The sequence below is a fragment of the Protopterus annectens genome, chromosome 2.part0 (assembly GCF_019279795.1).
Source record: "Protopterus annectens isolate FY-2018-M chromosome 2.part0, PAN1.0, whole genome shotgun sequence".
Lineage (NCBI taxonomy): Eukaryota > Metazoa > Chordata > Ceratodontiformes > Protopteridae > Protopterus > Protopterus annectens.
The window spans coordinates 1,130,420,593-1,130,439,189 of record NC_056728.1 but is presented as its reverse complement, the minus strand read 5'-3'; the positions used below and the strand labels follow the sequence as shown (position 1 = coordinate 1,130,439,189).

At 43.9% G+C, this 18,597-nt stretch overlaps 1 protein-coding gene across 3 annotated transcripts in view; it reads left to right on the top strand.

Moving 5' to 3' along the window:
* The window catches only part of MLLT3 (MLLT3 super elongation complex subunit), a 1,902,592-nt gene that overhangs the window by 584,284 nt on the left and 1,299,711 nt on the right, over window positions 1-18,597 (top strand). For all 3 annotated transcript variants that reach the window (XM_044061325.1, XM_044061324.1, XM_044061326.1), the window contains exon 3: window positions 12,846-12,928. In XM_044061325.1, the coding sequence (XP_043917260.1) occupies window positions 12,846-12,928 (83 nt within the window). The remainder of the gene's footprint in view (window positions 1-12,845; window positions 12,929-18,597) is intronic.

The window sequence follows — 18,597 nt, the reverse complement described above, 5'->3', positions numbered from 1 at the left end:
ATTCTGGAGTATTTGCAGAGCTTCTACATACAGGCCTGTCCTATTCCTCCATCAAGATACATGCATCAGCTATTTCAGCAGAATACAGCTTTGATCCACCTGTCTTTTCACATCCTCTACTCAGGCAGTTCCTCAGAGGGATCAAGAATGTAAAACCTCCTAGGAAACCACCATTACCAGCATGGGACTTGAACTTTGTGCTAGAAAAGTTGACACTCCTCCGTTTGAACCAGCAGCAACAGCAGATCTACAGCACCTGTCATGGAAAACTGCTTTCCTACTGGCAATTACCTCAGCAAGGAGGGTTTCTGAACTACAGGCCTTAATGGCAGTACAACCCTTCCTAATCTTCCATCAAGATAGGGTGTCCATGAGAACTAATCCTACATTTATGCCTAAGGTGGTATCCAGAGTGTCTTTAAACCAGGCAATCCACCTACCTACCTTCTTCCCCAATCCACAAAACAGAGGGAAAGAATGCTGCATACCTTGGATGTACATAGACAGCTACGCTACTACCTGGACAGAACCAAAAGTAACAGAAAAACTGACCAGCTTTTTGTAGCCTATGCAACAGGAAGAGAAGGAAAAGCAATTTCCAAACAGACAATCTCCAAATGGATAGGAAATTGCATAAGATTCTGTTACTCCTACCATGGAAAACCAATTCCACAGAACATAAGGCCTCATTCTACAAGGGCTACAGCCACTACCACAGCTTTCTTACGAGGAGTGGCAACCAAGGACATTATTGAGGCGGCTACTTGGACTTCCGTGCATACATTTGCCAAGCATTATAATTTACCTCTGTATTCTAGATCCCGAGCAGGGTTTGCCACTGCTGTACTGCAAGGGATCCTAACCACACCATAATTTTTTCTTCCTCCTCCCCTAGTTGGCTATGGTATTCTACCCATTTGTTATGACTGCAGATGCATCCATGATGGACATAGTACAGTTTTGTACCTACCATAAATGTAGATGTCCGAACTGGATGGCATCTGCAGTCAGGATTACCCTCCCTCCTTCCCCTCTGTGGTACTCCTATGGTATTTACCCTCCAAATAGCTAGCTGGGGGGGGGGGGGTCTCTTATGGTGTATTTGTTTGTATATATGTACATACATGCTTATTTTTTGTGTTTGCCTTCTATCTTTTTGGAAACATTGGCATTTATCCAAAATTTAGCCTTCCAAGAGGGCAACTGGCATCTGGGGCAAGAAACACTGAGGAAAATGGCGTCGGCTGATGCCTTTATACCTGAAGACCAGCAGAGATGACGTCGGGTGAAGTGCGACATCAGCCTTAGCCAGACCCAGACTTTGGAATCCGGCCGACCGAAGGGCTGCCTGACGACAGGACAACCCATTTGTTATGACTGCAGATGCTATCCAGTTCGGACATCTACATTTATGGTAGGTACAAAACTGTACTTTTCTTGTGGGAAGCAAATACCTCATAAGGACTTCCACTCTTACTGTATTCCATGACTAGGCCCTGATCACGATGTCACTAGTTTTCTGTTTTGTGCTAGATTCAACAAATGCACTATAAAAAGGCATTTTGATTTTGCTTTGCACTACTTTGGCCGAAGGTTCAATTATACCATGCCGTCAGATCAGCCGACGACCTCAATACCAAAAAAACGCAAGATAAGAATAAAGACAGGCATCCGAGGTCCAAAACGACGACGGAACCTCTTCTAGGCCGGTTCGCCGGTTCTCAGTGAAGCGCTTTTGCAGCCCCTGACACCCGCTACCTCAGAGCCACAGGCCGCTTCCGACTCCCATGTGGAGACATCTAGGCCTCTGGAAACTCAAGGTATTGGGCCTACGGAAACTAATCCCTCAGATGGGTCCAGAGCCGCTGAGCAGGCACCGGCTTCTGAGGGTGTTTTCAGAACTTCACAACTTACCATTAAAACAACAGCCAAGACAAAGGTACCATTAAAGACAAAGAAACAAGTACAGCATTCTCCTGGACAGTCCTCCATGCCTAAGAAACAGATGCTTAAAATGGCCGAAGACCTCATTGCTCTAATCAGGGGTTCCCATTCCCCCTCCTGAGAAAAGGCCTAGGCAGGATACAGACTATGACTCCTCTGATCAGGTTTCCATTTCCTCTGAGTCCTCTTCAGGCCAGGGATACTCTCTACCCCCCTATGAGGACTCTGATGCTGAGGAATCTATCCCTTCAGCCTCTCCTCCTGAGGATTATTCTTTTGGGGAAACTTTACATACCATGAGGGAACATTTCCATTGGGAAAGTCAGGATTACTCAGAATCCAAGAAAAGGCTCAGGGATTTCCTCTTATTGCCTCAGCACAGGCCCTTAGCTATTCCGCCTGTGCTAGACATTGTGGATGATGTGTTCTCTGAATCCAGCTCATCTCCTGATTCTTTGCCCCCTGCTCCAGCCAAACCAGATAGGTATTATAAGAGTCCCTGATTCTCACAAGTTTCTTTACAAAAACCCTTCTGCTGATCCAGAAACTATTTCCCAGGGTCCAAAAGGGGTTAAGGCTTCCATTGCAAAAAATCCAGTACCCTCTGACAGAGATTCCAGAGCTTTGGATAGATGGGGGAAGAAAGTATACACTTCTGCAACTTTAGCAGTAAGAGCTTTAAATTGCCAGTTTCACATGCTTAAGTACCAACAATATTTAATGGCTCAATTAAAACAGAAAATGCTTGCTAGCTCAGAGCCACAGTTACAGGTTCTGTTATTGAAGACATGCTTGGTTAAAAGAACAGAGTTTACCTGATCATGTTAAGGCAAAGTTATTGGATGCTCCTTTACAACATGATACCTTGTTTGGTGTTAAGGCAGAAGAGGTGTTAAAGAAAATGGAGGATGAAGCTAAATCTATGCAAACGGTCAAAGATTTCTTACAGGTACAGCCATCTCGGTTTAGCAGAAATTGGCCAACAAAAAATTGGTCCTTTCCAGTGTCAGACAGGCCACAGAGAGGCAGATGCAGACGCTCAAGAGGCGGATCTCAACCCCAAGGCTCAAACAGGCAACGGCAGTGGGGCACATCAACCCCAAAAGGAGGTGAGGGCAAGTCTCAACCATACAGGAAAGAGTCACAATGACTTTCCTTTGCGTACGCCAAGCACGTCCCTTTTGATAGCCCCCTTAGGGGGAAAACTAGCACTTTTTTCTCAAAACTGGCAAACAATCACCCAAAACAAATGGGTCCTGAATATTGTGTCTCAAGGTTACAGATTCCACTTCCATACTTTACCAAAGCTAAAAGGAATGCCAGACCTGCCACATAGCTGGTTGTCTACTTAATGCCGGAAATGTGATGAGACCTTGGGACACAGGTGGACAGTAGTCTCTCCTTTGATAATCACATCGCCACAGTGGTCAGGAAATCCTTCTACGTGGCTCATCTCATCACAAAAGGATTCTCATCCAGAAAAAAAGAGGTCATTGTTCCCCTCTACTAATCACTCATTAGACCCATTATAGAGTACAACGCCCCTTTTGGTATGTACCTCACAAGACATCTACAACAACTGGAAAGACCACAGAAATACCTCACAAAGAGGATTACTGGCCTCAAACAGATGCCCTATGCAGACCGTCTCAAAAAACTACAGCTTTACTCCATCGCATATCGCCTACTCAGGGGCGATCTCTGTCTAACATACAAAGCTATGTCAAACCCAGAGCTGTTGGACATGCTCCACTTAAAGACATCCCAATTCCTCCAAGCACACTCTAGGGACCTTAACCTTGTCACCACAATAAACAGAACATGCTGGAGGGATAGATTCCTGTCCCAGAGACTTCCCATACTCTGGAACAGACTACCTATCTATGTCAAACAGAGCTCCTCATTAGCACTCTTCAAGAAAAATCTTGATGATTGGATGAGAAATGGGAAATTCACCCCGGGGATCACTTCTGTGGCTTTGCTCGACAGGGGCATAGGAAAATAATTTTTTTGGGTGGCGAAAGCCAGGGTACATTTTTTGGCTAGGCGGGTATGGGCCCTAGGGCCGTTAGCCTAGTACCTACCTATGAACCTATGAATAAAATCAATGGGCAGAGGCACAAAAACAAATTTCAGCCCTCATGGACATGAGAGCTATACAATAAGTACCACAACAGGAACAAGGGCAAGGATTTTACTCAAGAATCTTCCTGGTCCCCAGAAAGGACAAAGCCTGGAGGCCTATACTGGACCTTTCAATTCTGAATACTTACCTGGAGATTCCGAAATTCAAAATGTTCACATTACAGCAGCTTCTGCCCATGCTGGGCAAGAAGGCTTGGCTTGTTAATCTGGACCTCAGAGGCATACCTGCATGTCCCTATCAGACAAAATTGTAGAAGATACCTCAGATTCAAAGCTGGTACAATGCACTGCCAATTCTCTGCACTGCCCTTTGGCTTATCTACTGTGCCCAGGGTCTTCACAAAGTGCCTGGCACCAGTAATTGCATTTTGCAGACGAAAAAGAAATTCAAATATATCCATACCTGGACGACTGCCTCATTCAAGCAGAGACAAAGGACATTCTTCTACAGCATCTGGCATTTGTAAAAAAGTTGTTAATTTCTCTAGGGTACACAGTAAATGAAAAGAAGTCAAAACTAGTGCCCTCACAACAGATTACATTCCTGGGTGCCAGCTTAAATACAATGGCCCAGATGGCTTACCTCACGCCAGGCAAACAAGTTCAACTAACTCAATATTTTCAACTACTGGCAAAAACGTCCCATCTCCCTGCAAGAAAAATTCTGCAGGCCCTGGGATTCATGGCATCCTGCATACTACTAATACCATATGCCAGACTGCATATGAAGAAATTACAATGATACCTAAAAAGTGTTTGGTCTCAACATTCTCACAGTCTTGAAGCAGTAATTCCAGTGATTCCCTGCCTACAACAGGAGTTTCGATGGTGGGCACAGACATGTCACCTAAACAAGGGTCAGCCATTTACCCAACCCACAGCCAGGCAAAGTCTAACAACAGATGCTTCGGATTACGCCTGGGGAGTACACATGGCAGGAAAATGCATTCAGGGCAAGTGGACCACAGACCAGATGCATCTTCAAATCAATCAAAAAGAGATGTTGGCTGTGCAAAATGCCCTAACAGCTTTCAAGGACCTTCTCCATCCAGGACAACTCTTACTAAAGACAGACAACACCACAGTAATGTGGTACATAAACAAACAAGGGGGCACTCATTCTTATCCCCCATGCAGGCAAGCCATGACCTTGTGGAACACAGCTCTAATGTGCCAAGTTCACCTGCAAGCACAATTCCTGCCAGGAAAGAAAAATACTCTGGCAGACGACCTAAGCAGAAATATCATGGACCCTCACAAATGGAAATTGAATCCACAAATCTTCAGCATGATAACACAAAAATGGGGATGCCCAGACATAGATCTTTTTGCCTCCCCTCTGAATTGCCAACTACAAACATTCTGCACTAGGACTTATCACAAACAAGCATGGAAAGTGGATACTCTTCTGTTCAGCTGAAAAACCTAAAAGTCTATGCCTTCCCACCACTGCCTCTCCTTTCAAAGGTACTCCTAAAAGCCAGACAAGAAAAACCACAGATGATCTTGATTTCTCCAGACTGGCCACGCCAACACTGGTACCCTATCTTAAGGAACTTGGCCCAGGGCCCAACATGGATTTTGCCCCAAATTCCACACCTTTTGACTCAACAAAACAATCAGATCCTGTATGGTCAGCTCAAAACCCTAAACCTGGCTGCATGGCAGATACTGTAGTCCAACAGGCAACACCTCTCTCTAAAGCTGTTATGGATGTCATTTTGGAGGCCAGGAGGCCTAGCACCAGGAAAGCTTACTCAGAAAAATGGAAGAGATTCTGCGCCTGGAACCAGGCTCAGAGCCTTAACCCTCTTGTCTCAAACATTCCTCAGATTTTACAATACTTAACTGAGATGCTGGACAGAGGCCTATACTTTTCATCAATTAAGATCCACGCCTCTGCTATTTCTGCACATTACAACACGGATCCTCCTTTATTCTCTCATCCCTTGCTAAAGCAGTACCTCAGGGGGGCTAAAAACATAAGACCGCCCCGGAGAGCACCAACACCAACTTGGTACCTCAATTTCGTTTTGGAAAAACTGACCCTACCACCTTTTGAGCCAGCCAATACAGCAGATCTAAATTTTTTATCATGGAAAACAGCTCTGCTCCTGGCAGTAACTTCAGCACGAAGAGTCTCAGAGCTACAGGCATTAATGGCAGTGGAACCTTTTATAATTTTTCATCAGGACAGGGTATCCTTAAGGACAAACCCAACCTTCATGCTAAAGGTGGTATCTAACCAAACCATCCATTTGCCTACTTTTTATCCAAACCTCCAAAATAAAGGGGAGAAACTTTTGCATTCTTTGGACATACACAGGCAGCTACGCTTCTACTTGGACAAAACCAAAGCTTTCAGGAAAACTGATCAACTGTTTGTAGCATATGTTGCAGGATCACAAGGCAAGGCTATCTCAAAGCAGACTATATCCAAATGGATAGGACACTGTATTCGGTACTGCTACACACAGCATGGAAAATCAGTCCCTAATAACATTAGGCCTCATTCCACCAGGGCAACAGCCACTTCAGCAGCCTTTCTCAGAGGAGTACCTACCAAGGAAATTTTGGAGGCTGCAGCTTGGAGTTCAGTGCACACCTTCACCAGGCATTACTACCTGCCTCTTTACTCTAAATCCAGAGCAGGATTTGCCACTGCAGTTCTGCAGGGCCTGTTAGCCAATCCTAACTCTTTATAGACCAGCCACCCAAACTTAGCTTTGGGATTCAACCCAAGTGTGATGACTGCAGCAGTGTAACACGATGAACATAGTACAGTTTTGTACCTACCATAAATGTAGATGTTCGGGTGTTCACACTGCTGCAGTCCAGATTACCCTCCCTCCATCCCCTCTGAACTAGCTGGACTTATCTATACCCTTCTATCCCATACAATCTTTGGGGTGTATTTGCTGGTAACTGAAGGTATTGTTTTTATTTTATATGTATATTTTTGATTAGCATTGTGTATTGCCTACCCACGTGGGGGCACCTGACATCTGGGGCAAGAAAAACTGAAGAAAATGGCGTCGGATGCATATTATATACCCCTGGTGCACTGACGTCGGGGAAGAAGCGACAGCAACCGACACCGGACCAAGACTTTGGAACTCTGACCGACTGCGGGGCCACCTGATGGCAGGATAACCCAAGTGTGATAACTACAGCAGTGTGAACACTTGAACATCTACATTTATGGTAGGTACAAAACTGTACTTTTCTGCTACTTGCACCATGGTAAACCTGTGCCCAAGGGGATCAGATCCCATTCCACCAGGGCTGCCTCAACTTCAGCAGCTTTTCTCAGAGGGGTGCCTACCAGAGACATTCTAGAAGCTGCTCCTTGGAGCTCAGTTCATACGTTCACAAAGCATTATCATTTGCCTCTCCTCTAAATCCAGGGCAGGCTTTGCCACTGCAGTCCTGCAGGGCCTTATAGCTGCTCCTAATGCGGTTTAGTTCCATCCTCCCATCCATAGCTTTGGGATTCTACCCAAATGTAATGACTGCAACAGTGAAACATGAAGAACATAATACAGTAGTGTACAATTACCATAAATGTAGATGTTAAAGTGTGTTCAGTGTTGCAGTCCAGATTACCCACCTGCCAGCCCCCTTTCTGTACCTTTTCTTTCCTTCACTATACTCAAAAGCCTTTGTGGTGTATTTGTTTTTAGTTGAAGGTAACTTTTATGTTTCTAAAGTGCATTTATGTATTTACAGTTTATATATATATATATATATATATATATATTTGCTCCCCATTTGGGAACCACCTGACATCTGGGCCAAGAAGAACTGATTAAAATGGCGTCGGCTGCATGTTTTATACCCCTGATGACTTGATGTCATGGAAGAGGAGACCGCAACCGACGCAGGACCCAAGACTTTGTTATTCAGGCCGACTGAGGGCAACCTGTCAGCAGATTACCCAAATGTAATGACTGTAACAGTGACTACACTCCAACATCTACATTTATGGTAAGTGTATGCAACTGTACTTTCAGCATGCTCATGACAGCTTTCAGATCCCTGCTGTCTCCGGGGCCTCTATTAATCAAAACCGACAGCACCACAGTAATGTGGTACATCAACAAGCTGGGGGGATCCCACTCTTACCCACTCTGCAGACTAGCCATGACCCTTTGGAACAAGGCCTCAGCCATGCGTATTCACCTGCAAGCTCTATTCCTGCCAGGCAACCAAAACTCTCTGGGAGACAACTTAAGCAGAAATCTCCTGTATCCGCACGAGTGGCAATTAAACCACAACACCTTCAGCCTCCTGACCCAAAAATGGGGTACCCCGAAGGTGGACCTATTTGCCTCCCCCTACAACCACCAGCTCAGCAAATTCTACACCAGGATACCTCACGGCAAGGCCTGTAAAGTGGATGCCCTATCCTTCCAGTGGGCAAACCTCTCAATCTATGCATTTCCCCCTCTACCTCTTCTTACCAGAGTATTACTCAAAATAAGGGAGGAAAGACTAAGGGCAATCCTGATTTCCCCAGACTGGCCACGCCAACACTGGTACCCACTCCAGCACAGTCTGTCCCCCTTTCCTTCATGGCACCTCCCCCAGATTCCAACTGTCCTGACTCAGCAGGAGGGAGAGTTCTTGCATCCACAGTTGCAGACCCTGAACCTAGCAGCCTGGCTTATTCCTTGACTTCTCCTCCAGTGGCCAGCCTAAGCAAGCAGGTCCTGGATGTCATATGTGAAGCCAGGCAACCCAGTACTAGAAAATCGTATGCTGACAAGTGGAAGAAGTATTGTTCCTGGATCCAGACTAAAGGAGCTGACCCAGCACAGCCCTCCTTACCTCTCATCCTGGATTACCTAGCAGAACTACTCCACAGGGGCCTATCCTTCTCTTCCATTAAAATCCATGCCTCTGCCATCTCTGCACATTACAGCAGTGAGCCACCTCTCTTCTCACACCCTCTCATCAAACAGTTCCTGAGAGGGGCTAACAACTTAAGGCCACCAAGAAGAGCCCCTACCCCTGCTTGGGACCTTGACTTTATGTTGGAAAAGCTCTGCACCCCCCCCCCCTTTGAGCCTGCTGCTTCAGCAGAGTTAAAATTCCTGTCTTGGAAATCAGCCTTGCTTTTAGCCATCACTTCAGCTAGAAGAGTGTCTGAGCTACAAGCACTTATGGCTGTGGAACCTTTCATCATTTTTCATGCTGACAGGGTCTCCCTCTGGACTAACCCAACTTTCATGCCTAAAGTTGTGTCCATTGTGGCTCTCAACCAATCTATTCATTTGCCCACCTTTCTCCCTAAACCTCAAAATAAGGGGGAAAGGATCCTGCACTCTTTAGATGTGCACAGACAGCTCAGATTCTACTTGGATAGGACTAAGCCCTTTAGGAAATCTGACCAGTTACTAGTCAGCTTTGTACCAGGGGCAGAGGGCAAAGCCATATCAAAACAAACCATCTGCAAATGGATAGCATATTGCGTCCATTTCTCTTACAAACACCATGGGAAACCACCCCCACAGGGGGTCAGAACATATTTTACTAGGGCAACTTCAACCTCTACAACCTTTCTCAGAGGGGTCCCTACCAGGGACATCCTGGAAGCTGCAACATGGAGTTCTGTTCATACCTTCACCAAGCATTACCACCTGCCTCTGTTTTCAAAATCCAGGGCAGGTTTTGCAACCACAGTAATGCAGGGCATCCTAGCCAGCCCCAACTCTTCTAGACTGCCTCCACCCGTTCCTCAGCTTTGGGAATCAACCCAAGTGTGATGACTGCAACAGTGAAACACGAAGAACAAAGTACAGGTGTGTACACTTACCATAAATATAGATGTTCGAGTGTATTCACTGTTGCAGTCCTGGTTTCCCACCCTCTAGCCCCCTTGTCTCTCTCTCTCTCTGTCTTCCTCACCCTTACAGGGCTATTGGTATTTACTTTCTACTGGTGGTCTTACTGCACCATAACTTAGCTCCCTATTGAGGGCTCCTGACATTTGGGGAAGAAAAACTGATGTAATGGCGTCAGCTGCCTGTTTTTATACCACTGATGACCTGAAGTCAGTCCTGAAGTGACCGCAACCGGCGTAGAAATACTAAGCCTCTAGTATTCGGGCCGACTGAGGGCTACCCCTGACAGGATAACCCAAGTGTGATGACTGCAACAGTGAATACACTTCAACATCTACATTTATGGTAAGTGTACACAACTGTACTTTCTCCAGCAGGTGCTTATGTACAGATAATGCCCACAGAAAAATGAGTCCCCTGCTTCACAGCAACATATTAAGCTGCCATGGAGCTCGGACTGTAATGGAGGTAACAGCTGCCATTATTTTACACTCCCTAAGCAGTGCTTTCTCTTCTTTACGAGTGTAAAATTAAAACAAAATGGATAATTACAAAAAATAGAAAAGTTTATGTGTTTGTCTGCACCCTCTCATGTATAAGTCTGCATGTGTGAGTGTATTGGTGCTTGCATGCATGAATGCAGAATGTGTGTGTGTGTGTGTGTGTGTGTGTGTGTGTGAGAGAGAGAGAGGGAGAGTGAAAGCGAGCAGTAGATGCAACTTATTTAAAATTAAGATGTATGCATACCTTTCAACCTCTTAACTCAAGAAGTCCAGTTAAAGTCTAAAATAATGGGGGGCAAAGGCTCAAAAATATGGACGCATTTAAATATTCTTATAAAATTAGAAAGTTGTTATAATGACAGGATTTATGTTAAGATGCATTTTCTGCAGGATGTGAAGCCCGTACCTGTCACCTCAGGGACACCCCTGATTTTGATTCCAGTTTTAGCACTGCCTCCCCTAATCCCTCCTAAAACTGAGTTTTGGAGAAAAGGTGGTGAATTACAGGTAATAAGCAATGACAATAAGAAGTGTTTTATAGACTTTTTTCTTTTTTTACTCTTCAAAAAAATAAATATATTGATTCACATTCTTTTATACTGTCAATGTCTCAGGTTAACAGTACTAATATTTTAAGTGTCCCTGATTGCTCCTGGATTTGTTCCTGATTCTGTTGAGATTTGTCGCTGATTAATTGAGAGCTATGATGGTCAGAAACTGAAATGTAACTATGTATAGTGATAAAACAAACAAATACAATAAATTTAACAGACAACCCATTCTCTTAACGCAGTAATGCCCTCCAGGGGGTGTGTGTCACTGTGTAGATAACACCTACCCGTGGTGTTCTGAGGCCTGATGACACTGAAAGGGAGTTATTTACATGGTAACAATCACTCTGGAGGGCATTATTGCTTGCTTAACTTACAGGCCAAAATGTTTTCATATGCCATTTTCAGATCCTTTTAATGATGGCATTATTAAATGCATTTAGAGATCCCAAATGTATGTTTTGCTGTAATTATGCGTTTCACAGACTAGAAAAAAGAAAAAAAATGATGTCCTGGATGACTAGCTTTAGGTTTGCATTTTATTTTATTAATAGTAACTGTTTTTCTGCAGATATGTGTATGGACAATGAACAAATTCTATGCTTTTTTGACTTTACTGCAAATGTGTTATAGGTACTGGGTTTTATGTAAGGAAAATGTGTTATCAGTTCTTGATTTAATTGATTTTGTTCACTGTATGTTGCTGAATTTACTAAGCTGACACTGACCAGTATTGCTTGATACCTGTATATGGCTTTCTTTTGAGAAGGTATAGAAGGGCAGTTTTGTAATTTAGTTTAGTTTATTTATTTATTTATTTATTTATTTATTTATTTTATTTAAAATCTAGATGGGAAATGGAAATTGATATCCAGGATGGTGCTTTGATGATTTGTAATTTATTAGAACATTTATTTCAAGTCTAATCCTAAAGTTAGGCATTAGTCCTTTTGCAGATTGGAATACCAAAAAATGATTTTTAGTTTTACTGGTCATTACAGAAACACATGGCCATGCATTGTCTCTGCACCTAGTGTCTCTGCTGAATTTAATCCCGTGTTACATGAGGTTCTGAAAAGTTGTTCTGTGAGTAAACAGTAGGGGTATTCATTTCTTCCTGATTAACAATGTTGCTGCTTAAGATGAATGCATTCACCACACCTGTGGGGTTAGAGGTCAGTTCAGTAATGCAAACAGGACCTTTTCTCCAGACTGACCTTTTAGGGCAGTGGCCTTTTTAACCTATAGCTTCAAGTGTGAGTCTTAAAAGCTTGTAATCCAGCAAGTGATGGCAGAAATGGAATTTGGCATACACTGCTGAGTTAAATCATTTTGTGTAATGGATTGCAGTGTGTTATAAAGGAAGACTTCATTATAGAAGTTGGTGGAAAGGTCACTTTTTTTTAAAGTATTCCTTTAGTATGACTAAAGAAAGCAGACTTGTTACTGTAATTCAGTAAGCTCTAATGATGCGTTAAATAACCTGTACGTTTTGTTTGGTGATAGAATGGAACTGTTGCTGTATGACTAAACGGTAGGTCGCAGGGACATTTCTTTTGCTAACTGTTAAGAAGAAAAACTACTGTTGTGTGACTTCCCATTGGTTTTAACTACTCTGGGTCACCCTGATAAACACAGACGTTTTCTGGGTGCACACAGAGTTCAGTTTGATTAAAGAAGGAAGGGGCACATCTTAACAGGGCACAAGTTACTCAGGCATTGTTTTTAGTTGTGTTCCAGTATATTGATGATCTTCTATTAAGAATTGGTTTTCTACCATTTAAATTGTTGAAACTGTGAGTTTATATTTTAATTATATTCTTTCTTAACATTGTTCCTTCTGTTTTCTGTTGCAGTATGCAAAGATCCACCGTATAAAGTGGAAGAGTCTGGGTACGCTGGATTTATTTTGCCCATTGAAGTGTACTTCAAAAACAAAGTAAGGTTCACTTAACTTTTCAGCCCCTCCCCCAACACGGTCTCTAATTTTATAACATCTTCTGCCTTTTTATATGATCAGTGTTAAACAGTTATTTTGAAATTGCCCTTTATGCCCATGCATCATCTTTTTTATTATCAATTGCATATAAACTCTCTGTAGCACTATTGTTTATACAGACACTGTTGTAATCCAGGTATAATGTATGATACATTGAATGTAATGTAGGGATGATATGCAGTTTAAGAAATTACATAAATTCGAAGTGCTGGGTGCCGAAGTCAGAATGACGTTTGATTCTTGTCTAGGCGTTCACAGTTAGTGTGCTTAACTTCTGAATTTGTTGTATGGTGCTAATTTATTGGCTAAGTGCTGCTGAGTTGCATTCTGTTACTGCAAGAATTATAAGATGAAGACGACTTACTTGTGGCTGACACTAAGTGGTGTTTGTACTCTGATATTATATACTTCACTACCACTGCAGTAGCACTTTTTCATTCTGTATTGTATGGCTTGCCCTTGATAACTATTTAGTTTGGTACCATTAGTTGCTATGTATTTTGGAATTCCATTGGCCATTCCTGTGAAAACTTCTCATTTTGCAGCCAAAGAATTGATGGCCTTCTATATCATTGTTGCAGTATCCTTTGCAGTAAGGATCCCCTGCCAAGCATAGCCTAACATCCAAATATACCAAAGCCTTTACATTGTAGTAAAGACGCAGTACGTCACACATATGATTCCCACGTATGGCATAGGGCATAAAAGTGATGTACGGATGTGCCATCCTCTGAACTTTGTTGCCTTTCTGAAAGCCGTCTTTGATTGTTGGTCTGAGTGTTTGTTTGTGTGGTTATCAAGCTGTTTTTCAGATATGTGCCCCATTGGGTTTTTTTCTTCTCATCTCCTCTTATTTTATGGTTGTTGGTTTCATGTTATCCAGAAAGGGGAAGTACCAGTGTGGAAGCCAGATTCCTCATAAGGATTGTCATGATCAGTATTTCTTATACTTAGGTGCTTCTCACAACCATACATATTGTTTCATTTGTCAGGCGTTTGTTCCAAAAACTTTGTGTAGTCCTGTCTCTCTTCTTTAGCAATCTACTTAGAGAACCAACATCCTAAATTATTGGCTAAGGGTACAATGGAGGAATCTTCCTGTTACGAGGGTCAGCCATCCACGAAGAAGACTTGGTCGGATTCTTTGGTTGTACTGCCTTCATTGGAAGCCTCTGTCGAGGTTGGTGAAAGCCCAGAGGACCAACCATTTTTTTTTCAGTCCGATTCCTCTGCTACAACAGTTTTGGAGGCTAGCATGGATCCGACTTCTCTCGTATCCCTAGAGGCCTAGTAAACATCCATATTGGATATCCCTAGAGGCCTAGTAAACATCCATATTGGATATTCAGGAGGAACTGCATCTGATTTATTATTTGTGAAGGGCCTAGGGTGTTCCTCAAATCTTGGTCAGAGAAGAGATTGCAAATCTTGGTAAGAAAAGAGATTCTTACTGCACTTACACAGTGCCCTCAAGGGTCAGAGCCATCTAAGATCTTTAGGGCTGACATCCGCTTGAAAAAGCAACAGAAAACTAAGCACCTTTCTCCTGCTCCCAAAGACCTTCAACGTGAATAACAAGATTTCACACAAGGTCTGTTTAATGCCTCAGGTGGTCTCTGTGACTGCCCCCCTTGGTCTTCTACCCCTCTTAAGAGACCTCGGAAATGAGTTTCATCTGAGGATGTGGATTCTGATGATGAATTCTTGACCTCTTCTTTCCAATTCCCTCTCCTTTTGATTATGGCTCTGAGGAGGAGGAGGAGGAGGAGGAATCTATTAGTCCTGATTTTCTTTTTGAGGAGATTTCTTTTGGTGGTGCAATTTCCCATATGATGGATTTTTTTTTAAGTGGGATTGTGCTCATAAAAGTATTATGAGCTCCTTCAAATGGATTCTCCTAAGCCCTGTTCTAGCCCTCCTGTTCTTGTTGCCTTGCTGGATGCTTTTTCCACAGCTTCTCAGGCTCCTAACTCCCTGCCCCCTGCGCCTAAAAGAAGTGATAGATTTTATAAGGTGCCTGTGAATTGCAAATTCCTTTAGAAGTGCCCCCTCTGCTGACCCTTTCTGTTAAGCCATCTAAGCTTTTTTGCCTTCTACAATGCTGCTTCCTTCTGACAAGGACAGCAGAACTATGGAGAAGTTGGTTATGAAGTTTCTTCTACAATGCTACTTCCTTCTGACAAGGACAGCAGAACTATGGAGAAGTTGGTTATGAAGATGTCCTTCAAGAATGCAACTGCAGTCATAACATATGGGTTGTCCTGCCTCAGGCAGCCCTCGGTCGGCCGGATTCCAAAGTCTGGGTCCGACGTCGGCTGATGTCGCATTTCTCTCCGACGTCAGAGTGGCTGGAGTACATAAGCATCAGCCGACGCCATTTTCTTTAGTCTTTCTTGCCGCGCGGTGCCCGAAGCAGAAGCAGTTCGCAAGTGCCGGTCGGTCAGCTCCTGTATTCTTCGATTCCGAAGTCATCAAAAAAGCTAAGTACCCCGTTGGGGACCTTTTCTTGCCTCAGCCAATGTCAGAAATTACTGAAAAAGTTAACAATTGTCTTTCTTGTGGTAAACAAATACCTCATAAGGATTTCCACTCTTACTGTCTACCTTGCCTTGGCCCAGACCACGACGTCTCGGCCTGTGTAGCCTGTGCTCGCTTCAACAAGCGCACTCTCAGGCGCCGGGTGGAGTTCGCTGAAGATTTTTTCGGCGAAAAATTTGCCTATACAATGCCGTCGGAGCTTCCGACATCGCAAGCACCCAAGAAACATAAAGACCGGGACCGACATCCTCGGCCCGCGTCTACCACCGACTCCATGCCAAAACCTACCGTGAGTGCTTCGGTTCCTCCTGAGACGGTTATTCCACCGCTCCAAACCGAAGACACCGCATTACCGACTACTCCGATTCCGGATATCACTCCGCCAATTATTGATTTTCCTCCGGATACCGAAACCGAGGAAATGACCGAGACCATTGCTGTAGATAAGGTCACTCCTGCACGTGGAGCTGCCAGGCCTCCTATGGCCATGTCTATTAAGGCCTACACTAGGGCTAAGGCAGCCAGCAAGACCAAGCATCTTTCTGCTAAAGCCTTGCCTCAGCCTACTCCAGAGACACAAATTATGACTATGGCTGCTGACTTAATTTCTATGATTAGAGGTTCACAGGCCCATCCTGAGAGAGGATCCCAGCCTCCTTCTGATAAAAGGCCCCGGGTTGAACCCTCTGACCCTATTCCTTCAGATGAAGATTCTGAGGACTCTGTCCACTCTGATGGCCAGGAAGAGCTCTTCCAGACCTATGAGGACTCGGATGCAGAGGATTCCATCCCCTCGGCCTCCCCTCCTGAGGATATTTCTTTTGGGGAAGTTCTGCACACCATGAGAGAACATTTCAAGTGGGAAGGCCAGGAATATTCTGATTCCAGAAAGCCCTGTCGAACTTTCCTTAAAAAGCCCCAGCACAGGCCCTTAGCTATTCCTCCTGTGCTTGATGTTTTGGATGATTTATATTCTGACTCTAGTGTTACCCCTGACTCTCTTCCTCCTGCCCCAGCCAAGCCAGACAGGTATTACAGGGTCCCAGAAACACATTCCCATTTATTCAGGGCCCATACTGCTGATTTGGAAACTATTTCTCAGGGACCTAAAGGTGTTTCAGCTTCCACCTCTAAAAATCCTTTGCCCTCCAACAGGGAAGCTAGGTCATTAGAGAGATGGGGTAAAAAGGTTTACACCTCCACTACTTTATCTATGAGAGCTTTGAATTGCCTTTTTCATATGTTACAATATCAGGATTTCCTGTTAGAAGATTTACAGAAAACATTGGCCTCTCCTGATCCTTTAGACAGGAAGTCTTTGCAGGAAGCTGTACATAACTCTCAGCAAGTAAGCAATCACTTCCTGCAGTGTGGATATGATGCACTGGAAGCTTCATGTAGGGCAGCTATGACAGGGGCAGTCATTCGTAGACATGCATGGTTAAAAGATCAACCTCTACCAGATCGTGTAAAGGCAAAACTTCTGGATGCACCTTTGGAAAAGAACAAGCTTTTTGGTGCTAATGCTAAGGATGTGTTAAAGTCCATCGAGGAAAAAGCAAAATCAGTTCAGACGGTGAAAGATTTCCTCCAGGTTCAACCCCCCAGATTCAGTAGGAATTGGCCTTCAAAACACTGGTCCTTTCCTAATCCTGAAAAATTTCAAAGGGGTAAAAACAGACATGGCCGAGGAAGAGGACAATACAGAGGTCCTTACAGGGGACGACAATGGCAGCCAGCAAACCAAAGAAGTGACACAGGGGTTTCACCTGCCCCACAGCCACAATCTCAATGACTTTCCTCTACTTCCGCCTACCAGGGAACAAATAGAAGCTCCCTTGGGCGGGAAATTATCTCTGTTTGCAGACAATTGGCACAGACTGACAAAGGACAAATGGATTTTGGACATTATAGACCGAGGTTACAGGTTCCATTTTCATACCTTACCAAGAAAACAAGGCATGCCAAACCTACCACAAAACCAGAGGGTAGAGGCTATCAAGCAAATCTCTCTGCTGACTCGGATGAAAGCAATAGAAAGAGTTCCACAACAAGAACAAGGCCAGGGGTTTTACTCAAGACTGTTCCTTATTCCAAGAAAAGAATCTCAATGGAGACCAATACTGGATTTGTCCGCATTAAACACCTTTCTCATAGTACCAAAGTTCAAAATGCTGACTCTACAGCAACTCCTTCCCATGCTGGGCATTGGCTTATCTACTGCGCCCAGTGTATTCACAAAATGCATGGCTTCAGTAATTGCTCATTGCAGGCTCCAGGGGATCCAAATTTACCCGTACCTGGACGACTGCCTCATACAATCGGACAACAAATTGATGTTGACAAAAAACTTGGACTATGTCATACGATTACTTCAAGCTCTGGGATACACAGTCAACTTCCAAAAGTCAAGACTTCAGCCATCCCAGCAAATAATCTTCTTAGGAGCCAAATTAGATACAGCCTCTCAAATGACTTACCTAACAGAAGACAAGCAAGAGAAGTTAACTCATTATTTCAAAGGTTTGGCAAAACTTACCCAGATGACTGCAAGGAGATTCCTACAGGCCCTGGGTTACATGGCATCATGCATTCTCCTGGTTCCATTAGCAAGACTACACATGAGAAAGCTACAATGGTACATAAAAAGCCTATGGTCTCAACACAGCAACAACTTAGAGACAACCATACCGCTCATTCCATGCCTACAAAAGGAATTCCTATGGTGGGCCTCGGTAAGCCAGGCAAACACAGGTATGTCATTCAAAAAACCACAGATAACACAGACCATGACCACAGATGCCTCAGACCTTGGATGGGGGGCGCACATGGAAGGCAGGTGTATACAAGGACAATGGTCTCCAAAGGAAACACATCTGCACATAAACCAAAAGGAAATGCTGGCAGTAATGCATGCCATCGAGGCCTTTCAACACCAACTTCAACAAAGCCATTTACTGATACGGACAGACAACACCACTGTGATGTGGTATATAAACAAGCAAGGGGGCACCCACTCTTACCCCCTTTTCAGACTGACAATGCATCTTTGGGAAAAATCACTGAGCCTA